Raw genomic sequence first — 13,809 nt, 5'->3', positions numbered from 1 at the left:
CTCCTGTGGCAGTGAATTCCATGTGTTAATCACTCTTTGGGTGAAGAAGTACTACCTTTTATCCGTTCTAACCCGACCGCTCAGCAGTTTCATGGAGTGCCCACGAGTTCTCGTATTGTGAGAAAGGGAGAAAAGTACCTCTTTCTCTACCTGCTCTATCCCATGCATAATCTTATAAACCTCGATCATGTCACCCCTCAGTGACACCCCTCAGTGCACGAACACTGTTCTCGCCCCAGCTCAGCATGTTGACCCTGGGCACAGCAGGCTGCCACTTTCAAAGGCTGCCCAGTTAGGAGCCCCGCTTTGTCCAGGGCCCCAGCCATTCTTCTGGAATCTGCCCTCCCCAGACAAGCAGGAACCTTTCTGGAGAGGACAGGGCAGCTACTGCCTTCCACTAAAATTCTGGGTTTGTATAGTTAGTGTACAAAATGTTGATTTTTTTATTGCCATTGTAGATGTTGTGCATTCTTTTCATGATTATTACTGAAAATGTGTTGTGTAGAGGAGGGGGGTGTTAAAAAAAAAAGATCTGCTTTGGGCGTCAAATACACTACATATGCCACTGCTTCCAACATTTATTATAGTTTAATTTACTGATGTGCTGTAGTAATATTGGAGTAAAATACCAGAAAGAAACAACTTTTTAAAGTATTTTGCTGCTCGATATTATGGATGATTCAGATACATGGTATATTTGAAAGACTTAAAATTACTAAAGAGGAAGCTATTCAAGTTGTAATTTTTAAACAACTCCACCAGGTGGCAACCTTCTCTTAAGATTTTAAACAGGGTTTCAGTAGAAAGACGAGCAAGTTCTTTAATAATCTTTGTGTGATGTTTTTTCATGGTGTCTGTACAGTTGCACACAAAACTTCTGAGAATATACAGAAACAGCTTTTGAATATTTTAAAGCTTTTGCCAAAGAACTGGTACTCAGGTCACCTCACCTGAGGATGAATTTTGCCTCTCCATACATGTCCTCTGACCACCATGTTAGAAGCATCTCTGTGAGTGTTGTCTTTACAAACTTTCTCCTTAAGATTGTTAGTCTCTTTCTCTCCCTATTTTCCTTAGATTTTCATTTCTTGCCAAAGGAGTATCTGGGTCCTTGTCTTCTTCCCTTGGGTATCTTTATTTTTTGTTTGGCTTGTAGAAGCCAAAGGCAGCTCTCCTTTGGAATATTTTCCTCATCTTCAGCTTCCCTTCCCTTGTTCTTAATTTAGATTTTCACTGCTGCGTTGGAAGAAGTCAGGCATTTGCTCTCATTCTATTCCCTCAGGTGATGCTCTTTTCATTTTAAAATGAGCCAGCAAGCTCGAGGTTATCACATATCTTGTCCCGTATGTACTGCCAGAGCAGCCATTGATGTCTCCTTTGTGTACAGTTTTCTTCTGTGACTTTGATGCTTGACTTGCGTAAGCCTGCTGCTGTAGCTTCCTTGTCTTACTGTGCTGTTATCAGCTCCCATATCTGTTGGTTCTGCTCCTTGCCACGTTTGTGCTTTCTGAGACTTGGCAGCCTACTTTTGTGCTGCCATGTCATGCCCCTCTGCTGCATAAAGAAATTGCTGACTATGGGCTAGGCACATCTGGGCAAGTGGGTCCAATTATGGAAACACTTGGATTGGTCCTCTGTTCCATTGCTGATCCTGGATGTTTGCTTCCTTCCTTTTGTTTATTCACAAGAGATGTGCATTCCTACCATTTAGGTCTTCAAGGTTGCTTGCAAATAGTTTGGACAAAACTGGTTTCATTAGAGATCTCCCTTGCTAGAGTGGCTGGACTCCCTAATCCTAGACCTGGTGTCCAGGCTAGAAGCCTGAAGGCAAATATGCCATAATACATGTGTCAATGGAGTAGCCTCAGTGGGACAAAGAGGAAGCCTTCCCCTGGAAACACATGTTCCTCAGACCAGTCTGGGAGCACAGCAGATGACTATATGCAGGTTAGAGGTGGGGTGCGTCGGGGCTCCTCCTCCTGCCACACAGTGGTCTCAACAGGTAGCTGGCTTGATTTCGTGTTATGTTTAGTTGATAGTTATAAAAAACATTCTGTGAATGTTGTGGTTAAATGTTATGACTTTTGATTTATTGTATTACTAGGAGCAAAGCCCGTTGTAGGAACAATACAACGTTCTCTAACAAGATGCCACACATCCCCACCCACCCGGTCCCCTGCTTTCTACCCGCTCCCCAGACCCCAGGATGGCAGTATGCCCTGCCACTGGCTCCCTGTCTGGCCATGTCTGGCGGCCTCCGGGCCGCCTTCACCGCTTTCTGCCCTGGCAGCATGCCGGCGCCCGTCTGGTTGCAGGCCGGCCACATGCACTTGGCCTTGGCTGGCAATAACGGCTGCAGCAGGATCGGCCTCGGCCTGACGACCCTCCACCCGCTGGTGCATCTGGGCTGTCCACCACCTCCGAGGACACTGAAGCCCCGTCCCCTGCTGTCTTCCCCCTCCCCAGACGGCGAAATGCCCCGCCACTGGCTCCCTGCCTGTGGGCCACCTCCACCACCCTCTGCCCCAGCAGTGTGCCTGCCCCTATCCGGTTGCAGGGCAGTCAGGTACCTGCAGTTGGCCTTGGCCGATAACAACTGCTGTGGCGCTGCAGGATTGGCCTCGGGCTCTTAAGCCTCCGCCCACCGGAGCATCCATCCCGTCCGGTGGCTCCGTGCAGACTGAGGGTGAGACACTGGCCACTGGCTCTGTGAGTGGGACTGAGGCAGTGCAGCAAGGCAATGCAGCCAATGGATACAGATCCCTGGTGAGTGACACATCAGGGAGCCAATTGATTTGGGAGCGCATGGAATGTGGCCACTCCAAAACAGAATTATATATAAGGAAAGATAACTGCTTGACTGTAATACCACTTTTTCATATTAAATAAAGTGTTAAAAAATAAAATGCACAGGAGTGGATATGGGTTATATTTTGTAAGCAGATCTTGTCTGTGTTTTCATGTAGATAATTTTAGTGTATTTAGTGCAATCAGGCACAAAGGGAAGAGTAGAGATGTAAAATTTCCAGAAATTTTGAAGCTCGGGAAACAACTCAGTTTTTCCCTGGTTATTTTCAGGGGGAAACGGAAATTTTCGGAAAAATTGAAAATAAATGAAAATAAATGCTACATTAGCATTTCTTTTTTCTTTTCCAGACTGAAAGTCATTCTGTTAATTTAGGAGCATAAAATATGACTATGGTCATTTTTACTTGGCAGGAAGAGCTTGAGCAGAAGGATTTTTAGAGAGTACATTGAAATAAGCCATCTTGATAACGATCTTCAGCACTTTATGAAACTGTATTAATAATGGAATTGTTTTAAATGGTTTTATGTGATTTTAACTGTATTTTATGTACTGACTGTGAGCTGCCCTGAGCCTGCATTGTGGGGTATAAATGTGATTAATAATGGCGCCAGCCAGGTCGCCTGGCTCAGCCTGGGACGAGTAAAATAGGCTCCGGAGGCGTGGCTTAGCGTGGCTTAGCGACGATCTGCAGCCCGAGGCCAGCAGGGCGATGCACCGAACAGTGTGAACGCCACCCAACCAGGCTGTCAGCACAGACCCTGACACGCCCAGGACGCTGGGAGAGCATCAGGGAATATTAAGGGAGGCAGGGCCCAGAGGGAAGGAGGGCCTACAAGGACCGGCGAGTGATGCTGGGAGGAGGGGGAAGGATAAAAGGGGAGGGAGTCAGGGGAGCTGAGGAGGAGTAGTATGGGTCGTGGCTGGGAGTGTGGAGGCTGCCTGGAACAGAGAGAAGGAAGCTCCTGAGGCTTGGAGAGAGCCAGAGAACAAACCCCTGCTGACAGAGGGACCCCTGGAGTGCCGCTAAACCTCATCTCCTGCCTTTATGAGGCTCCTCGGATGTACCCCCCTTTTTGCCCAAACCGGACCTGGATCCCAGGATCATCCTGCTCTTTTCCCCCAGCAGCAAGACGACACCACGGCGACTGGCGGCAGGGCCGGAGGCGAGCACAGTACGCTTGACACATATAAAAGGATTAAGTTTGGCTAGTTGGCCCAATGTGGAACGGGAATGTAGAAGTTATTTTAATGTAAACCCCAGGGGTCCAAGATTCCAGATGCTGTAGGTGGCACTCTTGAGCCCTAGTAAGATTTTGGGGTTTCTGTTACGGGTATATATCCTAATAAATTCTTAGACAGCCATATGACTTTTTTCACGCAAGACCTTAAAAATGTACTGATACTGCTATTGTTCTAAGCACTGCTGCCAGACCGTGTAAAAGAATCCACAGACATAATGTTGGTAGGCTCCAAACTGTAGCAAATATCTAGCCAACTTTCCAGTAGATTTTCTAGCGATTTCAGTTTATACTAGGGGTGTGGAGTTTCTTATGAGGGCCAGATATGACATAAATTGGACTTTTGTCGGGCCGGGCCATGTGTGTCATAAAATGTAATGCCGGGTAGCAGAGATATAAACTTTATAAAGGACACAGAAAAGCACAATCAATGCTATTATAGCAGCTATTCCATTGGAGCCCCACATTAGGGGCTAATGTTTCTCTGCAAAACTGAAGTTCCTTGAGTTTGTTGACCGTGGTTAGTCCCAGATCTCCCCCCCTCCCCGAAATATAAACTACAAATATAAATGGTCTGAGTCTCGGACCCAGGGGGAGAACATGAAATGTCTGAGCATTGCAGGCTTCTCCCCCCACCGCTGCCCCTGGTCTACTCAAAGTGGCAGTGGCTCTTCAAGGACTCAGGGTTTGTTTTTGGTTTTTTAATAAGAAATGTTTATTTTTATAAACAGACGAACCACCAACAGAAAAGCAAATTACATGAAAATTGGAGGTATCATTCAAATCATTGTAACTATTTTGTTCCCTCCTACATTGTCTCCTTTGTAATTTGCATCATTGTTAAAAGTTCATATCATCTTCTAATTCGGTTATGTTCCTTATAGTTTATTTATTGTAGTCTTCCAACCATTTATAAAATCTTGACCATGTATTTTCAAAGCTTTCTTCCTCTTGTCCTCTCAGAATTAAAGTTAATTTATCCATCTCTGCAGTCTGAAAGGGTTTTTTTTACAGGGTGGTTTGAGATAATCGTTTTGGGTGTCCTCTTCAGCACTTTGGTGTAGTGGTTAAGTGCGCGGACTCTAATCTGGGAGAACCGGGTTTGATTCCCCACTCCTCCACTTGCACCTGGCTGGATGACCTTCTGCAAGCCATAGTTCTGATAAGAGCTGTTCTCAAAAAAGAGCAGTTTCTCTTAGAGCTCTCTCAGCTCCACCTACCTCACAGGGTGTCTGTTGTGGGGAGGGGAAGGGAAGGGAGTTTGTAAGCTGCTCTGAGACACCTTTGGGTAGTGAAGGGCAGGGTATAAATCCAATCTCCTCTTCTTCTTCTTCTGCTATTATTCCATTGGAGCACCACATTAGGAGGGTGTGTGTGTGTGTGTTAAAACTAGTATTTCTCTGCAAAATGTTTGAGTTTGCAGAACTCTATATTTTAACCCTGGCTGGTCCCAAACATCCCCCCCTTAAAACTGCCTAAACTGGAAAGGTGGGGGGATTATGGGATTTTGTAAAGCCAGTTTTAAAATAAAATAAAACAGAAGTGCAAGGATCACAGCAGAAGACCCCCCCCCCGCTCCTACCTGTGACGAGGACTACGGAGGCTTGGGGCAGTGGCTGGGAAGTTTGGCAGCCCCGCCCTCTGCTTCCTGCTCTCCGAGGTAGCCCCACCCTTGGCTCTTTATACTCCCACACAGCTCAAGATGAGAACAGCGAGGTTGGGCAGGGGAGGGGAGAGAGAAGAGAGCCCCACTCCCGGGCTGGATTAAAGGCCTGGGTGGGCCGGTTCTGGCCCACGGGCTGCGGGTTTGTCACCCATGGTTTATACTGTGAAGTTCTTGTATTTACATGAAAAATGGTGTTGTTTATAAAATTAAAGTTCTTTTAAATATTACTTTCTCATGTATTTACTTTCTAAATATCATTTGCAGATGCTTTGGAATGTTGTTAAGTCCAGGCCGAAATGTCAAAAACAGTGATATGCACTTGCTTGATATGGTAAGAATTCTGTTGTACAACTCGTAGAGACTGGGGTGGGGGGGCAGGCGATACAGTTCATTTATTTTTTAAAGGGTTGCTGTTAAGGTATCCATGATACTGTCCGGTAAAACCCACCTGAAAGTTAAGTATCCACTCTTGAAATTTGGAATGGAAATGTTTCCTTCTCTATGAAATCATGTCTTTGTATGTAAAGGGTAAAACATAATGGCATCCGATGATCCGAAGCATGCATGCCTTTTAAATATGTCTTTCAATTGACTGTTTTTCCTAGGCTATGTCCCAGTAACAACTACTGTGCTTACTCTTACAACCTTTGTGGAATCCTTGTTTAGTGCTCAACTTGCAGGTTTTTATTGCATAAAAGTGAGATCTTTATTAAAAAGACCTTTGTGCAATCATTCTAAGGGATGCCTGAACTGCACATAAGCATCTGTTTCATGTGCAGTTGAAGGTTCTTCAGTTATATTACTGGAAATTTCAGATTCAGTCCTGAAGAAGCTAATGTTTGTGTTCTCAGGAATGCATGGGGAAAAGCAACGATGGAAAAGCGTACATTATTACTGGAATGTGGAATCCTAATGCACCTACCTTTCTAGTCCTGAATGAAGAAACGCCTAAAGGTAACTGTGTTCAAAATAGTGTTTATTCACTTGATACGTTATACAGTCAGTCACATGACTGCAGGTGAATTAAAGAGCTAGTGTAACTTGCTTCTAGGTAAGATTTTCTGTGCGGTAGGTTATGCCACAACATATGCAATATTTGTGGAAGAACTTCAGCACTGGGTGCTCTAACAGTAAAGGAGATTAAATGGAATGGAAGAAATCCCTCTCACAAGCTTATGATAAGAAAAACGTTGCACACGTTCTCCTGAAGTGTCCTTTGTATATTAACCTTAGGAGATGCTGTATTTCACCATGTTTGTCAGCCTGTTCTGATTTATGTCCTTATGAGACAGTTTTACTTGCCAGTAAGGGCTCCCCGTCCTCTAGCAGTTGCACATTTTTTTTTTACTCCTTTTGTCTGGTAACAAATGATTAGTAATAACTATTCAGTGCTCAAGATCTGAGTGTCATGGAGCTTTTATTGGATGAAAGGAAAGAAAAACAAGGACTATTATGTGAGGGGAAGAGGCACAAGAGGGCGGGGGAAGAGAAAAAGAGGCAGTGATCAGAGGTTAAAGCCTCTGGAGGGAGAGGTATTGTTTCTTTTTAAAGGATTACAACCCTTGCAAAAATAGCAGCTAAAGAACAGAGTTGGAAGAGTTGGTATTTAGGTGCTGAAGGCAAGCTGATTCATCTGTACTCTCCAGGTCAATTTTACAGGGTAGATGGAATGATAGGTTTATTAGGTTGGTAAACAAGAAGCTTACTAGTTTTGACTGGAAGTTACTACTCAGAGTTGCAAATAGAAAATGCTCCCCGTTGTATATTGGTTTGTCCTCCCCACACGCTTTTATGCTTTTCTAAATATTTTTGTTTCCTAATGCATAAATATAGGAGAATCTTTACATTGGTATGCTGTAATGCCCTTCTGACAGCGGAAATGGCAGGACTGTCCTTAAAAACACCAGTCATTAATTGCTAATGTAAAAGCGATAACAAATCTAGAGTCCTTATTTAATGTAATGTACTGCCCTCTGTACAATAAACTGAGAGAAATTTATTACTCCTTAGATAAGAAATTTAGATGAAACATGTGAGATACAACGAATACATTTTCTTTTAAATGACTCGTTATGAAAGCTAACTATTGACATAGCGAAGTTGCTTTCCAGCAACCTTTTTTATAAGGGAGAAAAACATCTTTTAAAGTCAGCAAAAAGTCACCTTTTGGCTAATAAGCATTACGAACAGGAACTGATATGTTCCTTGCTGGAAATGTGGGTGTTGGCGCTAGAGGAACAGTAGGCAGCAAGAGCAGACTGGGATGTGAAATACCTAGTGGACCAGGGATTGGGTGAGAAAAATATAATTAGAACTGAGACAAAATGATGGCAAAGAAAACAGCTTAAAGTGTATAATCTAAACAGCAATTTTAGCCTTTATTTACAAGCATTACTTAGTTGTGTTACAGTGTTTAATCCTGAGTTCCTGAGTGTAAAACTGAACTTGATATGGTAGTTCTGCAGTCCTATGATTGTATGGTGAATTGAAGATCTAGTACAACTCTGGCCTGCTGCTACATTCTCAAAATGGCGTTCTAGCAAAGCTAGACCTGGGGTGTAAACTGCAGAAGTAATTAATTGCTGCAAACTTGCTTTTTCATGGAACAGATAAACATGTGTACATGACTGTCGCAGTGGATATGGTGGTCACAGAGGTGATAGAGCCTGTTCGTTTTCTGCTGGAGACCCTTGTACATGTGTATCCTGCCAACCAACGCTTCTGGTATTTCAGCAGAAAAACCTACACAGAAACCTTCTACATGAGATTGAAACAGGTAATTCTTTTTCCCTGTTAAATGGGGGTGGTCTTACTAAGAGAATTCTGAACCATGCTTCACTACCTTAGCATTTATTTTTGTGTATGATGCCTAAACAAAAGTGCAATAGATAATGTGTAAATCAGTAGTCACTGACTTAGAAGCACTTGGGTCAAATGTGGGTGCCGGAGGAATACTGCTTGGGCTTCAGCTGTCAATCCAATGTCTGTTGCTTTAGGACTTGCTGATAGGCTTCTTTCAGGGATGGGTTGTTGATACGGTAGTTCTGCAGTCCTATGATTGTATGGTGAGTTGAAGATCTAGTACAACTCTGGCCTTCTGCTCTGTTCTCAAAATGGCATTCTAGCAAAGCTAGACCCGGGGTGTAAACTGCAGAAGTAATTAATTGCTGCAAACTGGCAGAGATGTGTCATAATGCACAATGTTTTTAAGAGTCTCGTGCTTCTGCAAGTTACTCTCAACCATCTTGAATGGTCACACTGCTAGATCCAGTGCAGTGATTAGAATAGCAGTGAGGATCTGGGAGACCCCCATTCAAATCTCCACACTGCTACGAAGCTCAGTGGGCGACCTTGGGCCAGTCACATGTTTCTCAACCTAACCCTGCCTCACGAGGTTGTTGTGAGGATAACATGGGGAAGGGAGAGCCATGTACACTCATTCTAGGAAGGGGCAGCATTAACATTTTATTTATGTTTTAAAGAATATTTGGAAAGAAAAGAATGCCTGTAGTCTCTTCTGACCTCCGGAAGGGTGGAGTCTAGAATCACAGGATCCACTCTGTTGCTCAAAAAGGAAGGACAGTAAGGCAAGGGAGAGAGAGAAAAACCAATCTGATGTTATTTTGTTCCCTAAGAAGCACAACATCATGGTGCTTTATCACATCTTGCATGTTATGGAAGTCTTTGGTGTAGGCACCAGTATTTCAGTCTTTGAGTATACTTTTGGGTACAACTAAGGTCTCAGGAATGATTACCAAGGACATCATGGTACTACTGAAAAACATGATATTCTGTTTGCATTTTGCATTGTGGAGTAATTTGGACCTCTACAAAATTTGAGAGCATTTATAAAAATACACAAACAAGAGCTAATTTAATTTGTTGAACTTAAACCCATCAATGACTACTTGGGGTGGGGTGGGGGTAAGGGGCCGAGAAGAGTGGCTTCTGTTCGGCTGTGATTAAATTTTTTCTAATTATTTTTACAATATTCTGATAGGATACCTCTAGGGCAGCACAGGAGAGCAACCCACAGCCAAAGTGGGACTTCTGCATTATCTAGAGATTCCCCAGGAGTGCAAACAAATACTTAGAAATGAAAGGGTGAAGAAACTCAGTGACAGAGCATGTTTGTTTCAGAGAGTCCACAGAATGTTGAAAGCAATTGTGTGAGTTTCAGAGGGAAATAAGAGGAAATCCAGGTGGAGAGCGGAAGACACATAACTGGCCCAACCCCCTTATTGGTTGTATTTCCTTGGGTTGGTGGGGAATCCTGGGTTCTGTTACCTTCAAATGCTTCGATGCCTTCAAAAGTGAGAGTCTTCATGGAAGAGGGTTCATTAAAGCTGATGGAAAAGTAATTCTGCAATTCCTAAGTAATTACTTCCCCCAAGATCTGTCTTCAGATGCCAGGGACTGTCCGTAATAACTTAACGTAAAATGGAATGGAATGGTGATAAAAGTAATTCCTCCCCAACTCCCCTCCTACAGCAAAGGGAGAGAAGATGAAAATAGCGCCCTTTCCAAACTGTGTTGCTTACCTAACTACTTAGCACTGTAAAGCTGAGCTGGGCCTTAACACTCCTGCACTATTGAGGAAGGAATTGCTTGATTATTTGGGTCCTTACTGCCACAGTTCCTTGATATTCCTAAGATATACGTTTGTAAGACTAAATGCTGTAGGGTTAGTTTAATTAGCTAGGATCGACTCTGTTCTGAAAATATCTAAAATTCTGAATTCATATAGCCTCAGTTTTGTGCCAAGGAAAGCACAATTCTGTGATCTGCATCAATTATGGAAATTAAGGAAAGAGGTGTAAATATTTTACTTCTGTAGTCCCCCCCCCCACTGCTCGCTGAAGAGTTTGCTACAAAACGCACTAAAGCATTGCGCCTGGTTATGAAAAACCCTTCTCAGTTCCATGCACCAATCAGCTCTCTGAAAGTTTGCCAGTCTCTGCTCTAGCATTTTTCATGTCTGTTTTTGCATCCTTAAGGGTGGGAGACTTCAAACTCTAGTTCTAGGAGTATTGGATTCTACACCCAGTACTATTTTCTGTGTTTTTCCTATATTGCAGAAAGCACATAGTATTCTTGACTATTGAGGGCCCGAGTCACACGTAAGGGTTTGGGCCGGGAGAGGGACGCAAACGGGTGCGATCGCACCGCAACATCTGGGAAGCGGCGCGCACCCGTCCCCAATCCGGCCCTTCAGGCCGAAAACCCGCTGCAAAAAAGAACCACCCCTAGAGGTGGGCCGTGGGATTGTCCTTCCGAGGCTCCTGGCCGAACTGCGCATGCTCACACATGCGCAGTTTGGCAGCCTTCTTCTCTGTTTCGTGGCTTTTTCCCCGGTCTCCCTGGCATCTGATCGTGCCGGGGAGCAAGTGCGTGGCGGCTCATGGGATCTGTGCGATCCCGCCGCCACGTGCCTATTTTGGTGCGGCTTTCAAAAGCTGCACTTTCCCCGCGCATTCCCCCCCCCCATGTGGCAGGGACCGAGATTACTCTTTCCACTGCTGTACCCCTGAGTTTGTGTTCTGGAGTGAGTGGTATTATCAGGTTGAAAACTTTCCTTCATGAGCATAAGCCATGATAAATATCACATATCCCTTGACACTGCACTTCCTGAATAGCTTACAGACTTGTTTTTTTTGTTCGCTTTGAAAGAATCAGGTGATTTCATGAAGTATTCTTCTTTTGCTGATGGAGTTAAACTCCAGCAAATTATACCTCATGCTATATAAGAGATTCCATTTTTCATGTCAAGTATTTCTTTTGCATTAAATGTAACACAGTGTTCTTTTTAATTTTTACACAGTTGCTTTTTTGAAGCTGAAGTGACATTCCTATCTTATTTGAAAAAAATAAGTTCCATTTTTTCAAGCTTAGGAAAAAATTGTGAAGGACTGAGATGTCCTAGAAACCTTGAGCTTAAAGTATACTCTTAACTTTTTCCTTTTGATAACACTGTATTAGTTGTATTCTTAATACAGCCCTGTGAAAATGTATGGTGATGGCACTTTGGAATGGGCTGTCATTAAGTTTTTTTTCTTGCTGGTTTAATCTTTTTCCTTTCTCTTATCTCAGAAAATCCAAAACGTGTTGATACATTGAGTTTAAAGTCTGGTGTCCTTAACTTTTAAACACCCAAGTTTTAATTCAGGAGCGCAGCTTATTTAATTTCTCTAATAAAATGCAACATTAAATATTCAACACCTGATCTCTAAGCAGATTACAAAGGTGAAAGGAACATAGTCTCTGCCTGCAGCCTTTCTGGGAAAAGGCCAAACGCATAAATAAAACTGAAGCCCAGCAGTTTTTTTTAAAGTATGGATAGGGGAATGCTGTTGTTCTGTGGATTCAACTTGTGAAGAGAGTTTGAAAACCAAAGCCTACTTTTTCAAACTTTACATTCTTGTAACCTTAGCAGCCCGTACTTGAAACACACTTTCTTTCTTGTTAGTGCGAAGGGAAAAGCCATGCAAATGCTGGAGATGCAATTTATGAAGTTATGAGCCTGCACCGGGAGTCTGAACGAGATGAAGAATTAGTCAGCTCGTCAAGTGGTGGTGATCAGATCTCTCCACAAGAGGATGATGCTGAAGAAGGTAAGAGTAGGATGAAATTGTGCAATTCCTGTTTGGAATATAATGCCTCATATTAACTCCTGCTCTTCATAATTATTCCTCAAGTAGAAGAGATGTATCATATCAGTCTATTCTAAATTAAAAAATGATCGCTGTGAGTTTACCTTGCTTTTGGAAACTAGGAGCTATGTTCACTATAGCACTGTTCACTGTATTGCTCACCTCTGGCTCTGCAGATGCAGAATGGGGAATCAGTATATATCATACCATTGACCAATCGTTAAACATTCACTGCCACAGGAAGTGGTGGCGGCTACAAGCATGGACGGCTTCAAAAGGGAATTAGATAAGCATATGGAGCAGAGGTCCATCAGTGGCTATTAGCCACAAGGTATAGATAGGGACTCTGGGGCAAGTGATGCTCTGTCATCTTGGTGCTTGGGGGGGGTCAACAGTGGGAGGGCTTCTAATGTCCTGGCCCCACTGGTGGACCTCCTGATGGCACTGGTATTTCTGGCCACTGTGTGATACAGAGTGTTGGACTGGATGGGCCTTTGGCCTGATCCAACATTGGCATCTCTTCTGTTCTTATGTTCTTATGTTTTTGTTTGTTCTGCAGAGAGTGATAATGAACTTTCAAGTGGCACTGGTGATGTATCAAAAGATTGCCCTGAGAAGATCTTGTATTCCTGGGGAGAGTTACTGGGAAGATGGTAAGAATTAGTAAGGAGATGATTATCTGGCCTTTGGAATGCAATAACAATGCCCTAGAACAATAATGAAGAGAAAAACATTTGCCCCATGGATTGCATATAACACAATTTCTCTCTTCTGATACTTTCTGAGGGTAGCTGTGTTGGTCTGCAGTAGAACAGCTAGTTTAGAGTCCAGTAGCACCTTAGAGACTCAAAAGATTTTCGGGGTATAAGCTTTCAAGAGCCAAAGTTCCATTCTTCTGATGCTTTGTTTCTTGGAAACCCAAGTTTAATTTTAAAGAGAGCATCTAGCCATTGTAATTGCAGAGATTCGTTTAAACACATGGGCAATGTGTTTAAAAGAGATAGGACGTTTGCACAGAAATGTCTCATTTTCTGTGCTTTTACATAACACTGGAACTTGTGGACAATAAAGGAAACAGTATCTGGGAAAAAGGAAGGTTCCTAAAGTTATGTGGAATCCTCCATCCCTGTTTTCTGTGGGGACTGCTCTACTTGTGGTGAGCTTGCAGCTTTCCCATTGTGTGCCATGTGGACCACTGGGTGTGCAAAGGCTCCCTGGGGCTTGCTGTTATCATATATGCTGCGTTAGCACACTGAAGACTCTTTTAAAGATGGAGGTAGGACCTACTGTGTGTACCAGCCCTAGTAACTAAAAAGCCATTGAAAGATTTCAGTGTAGATTATTCACATGAACTATAGTGCATGATTTTATTGAAACGAACTGCAGGGTGGTTTTTTAAAATTCTTTTCAGAATTGGTTTTTAGCAGTTTCTTCATTTTGCAAATA

At 43.2% G+C, this 13,809-nt stretch overlaps 1 protein-coding gene across 1 annotated transcript in view; it reads left to right on the top strand.

Moving 5' to 3' along the window:
* The window catches only part of LOC107108300 (rab GTPase-activating protein 1-like), a 40,743-nt gene that overhangs the window by 19,201 nt on the left and 7,733 nt on the right, over positions 1-13,809 (top strand). The window contains exons 7-11 of the mRNA XM_015408721.1: positions 5,978-6,044; positions 6,565-6,667; positions 8,323-8,489; positions 12,180-12,324; positions 12,923-13,016. Coding sequence (XP_015264207.1) covers positions 5,978-6,044; positions 6,565-6,667; positions 8,323-8,489; positions 12,180-12,324; positions 12,923-13,016 — 576 coding nt within the window. The remainder of the gene's footprint in view (positions 1-5,977; positions 6,045-6,564; positions 6,668-8,322; positions 8,490-12,179; positions 12,325-12,922; positions 13,017-13,809) is intronic.

Source organism: Gekko japonicus, unplaced genomic scaffold, assembly GCF_001447785.1.
Source record: "Gekko japonicus isolate JY-2015 unplaced genomic scaffold, Gekko_japonicus_V1.1 scaffold2311, whole genome shotgun sequence".
NCBI classification, from domain to species: Eukaryota; Metazoa; Chordata; class Lepidosauria; order Squamata; family Gekkonidae; genus Gekko; species Gekko japonicus.
This window is presented reverse-complemented; position numbering and strand designations above follow the sequence as displayed.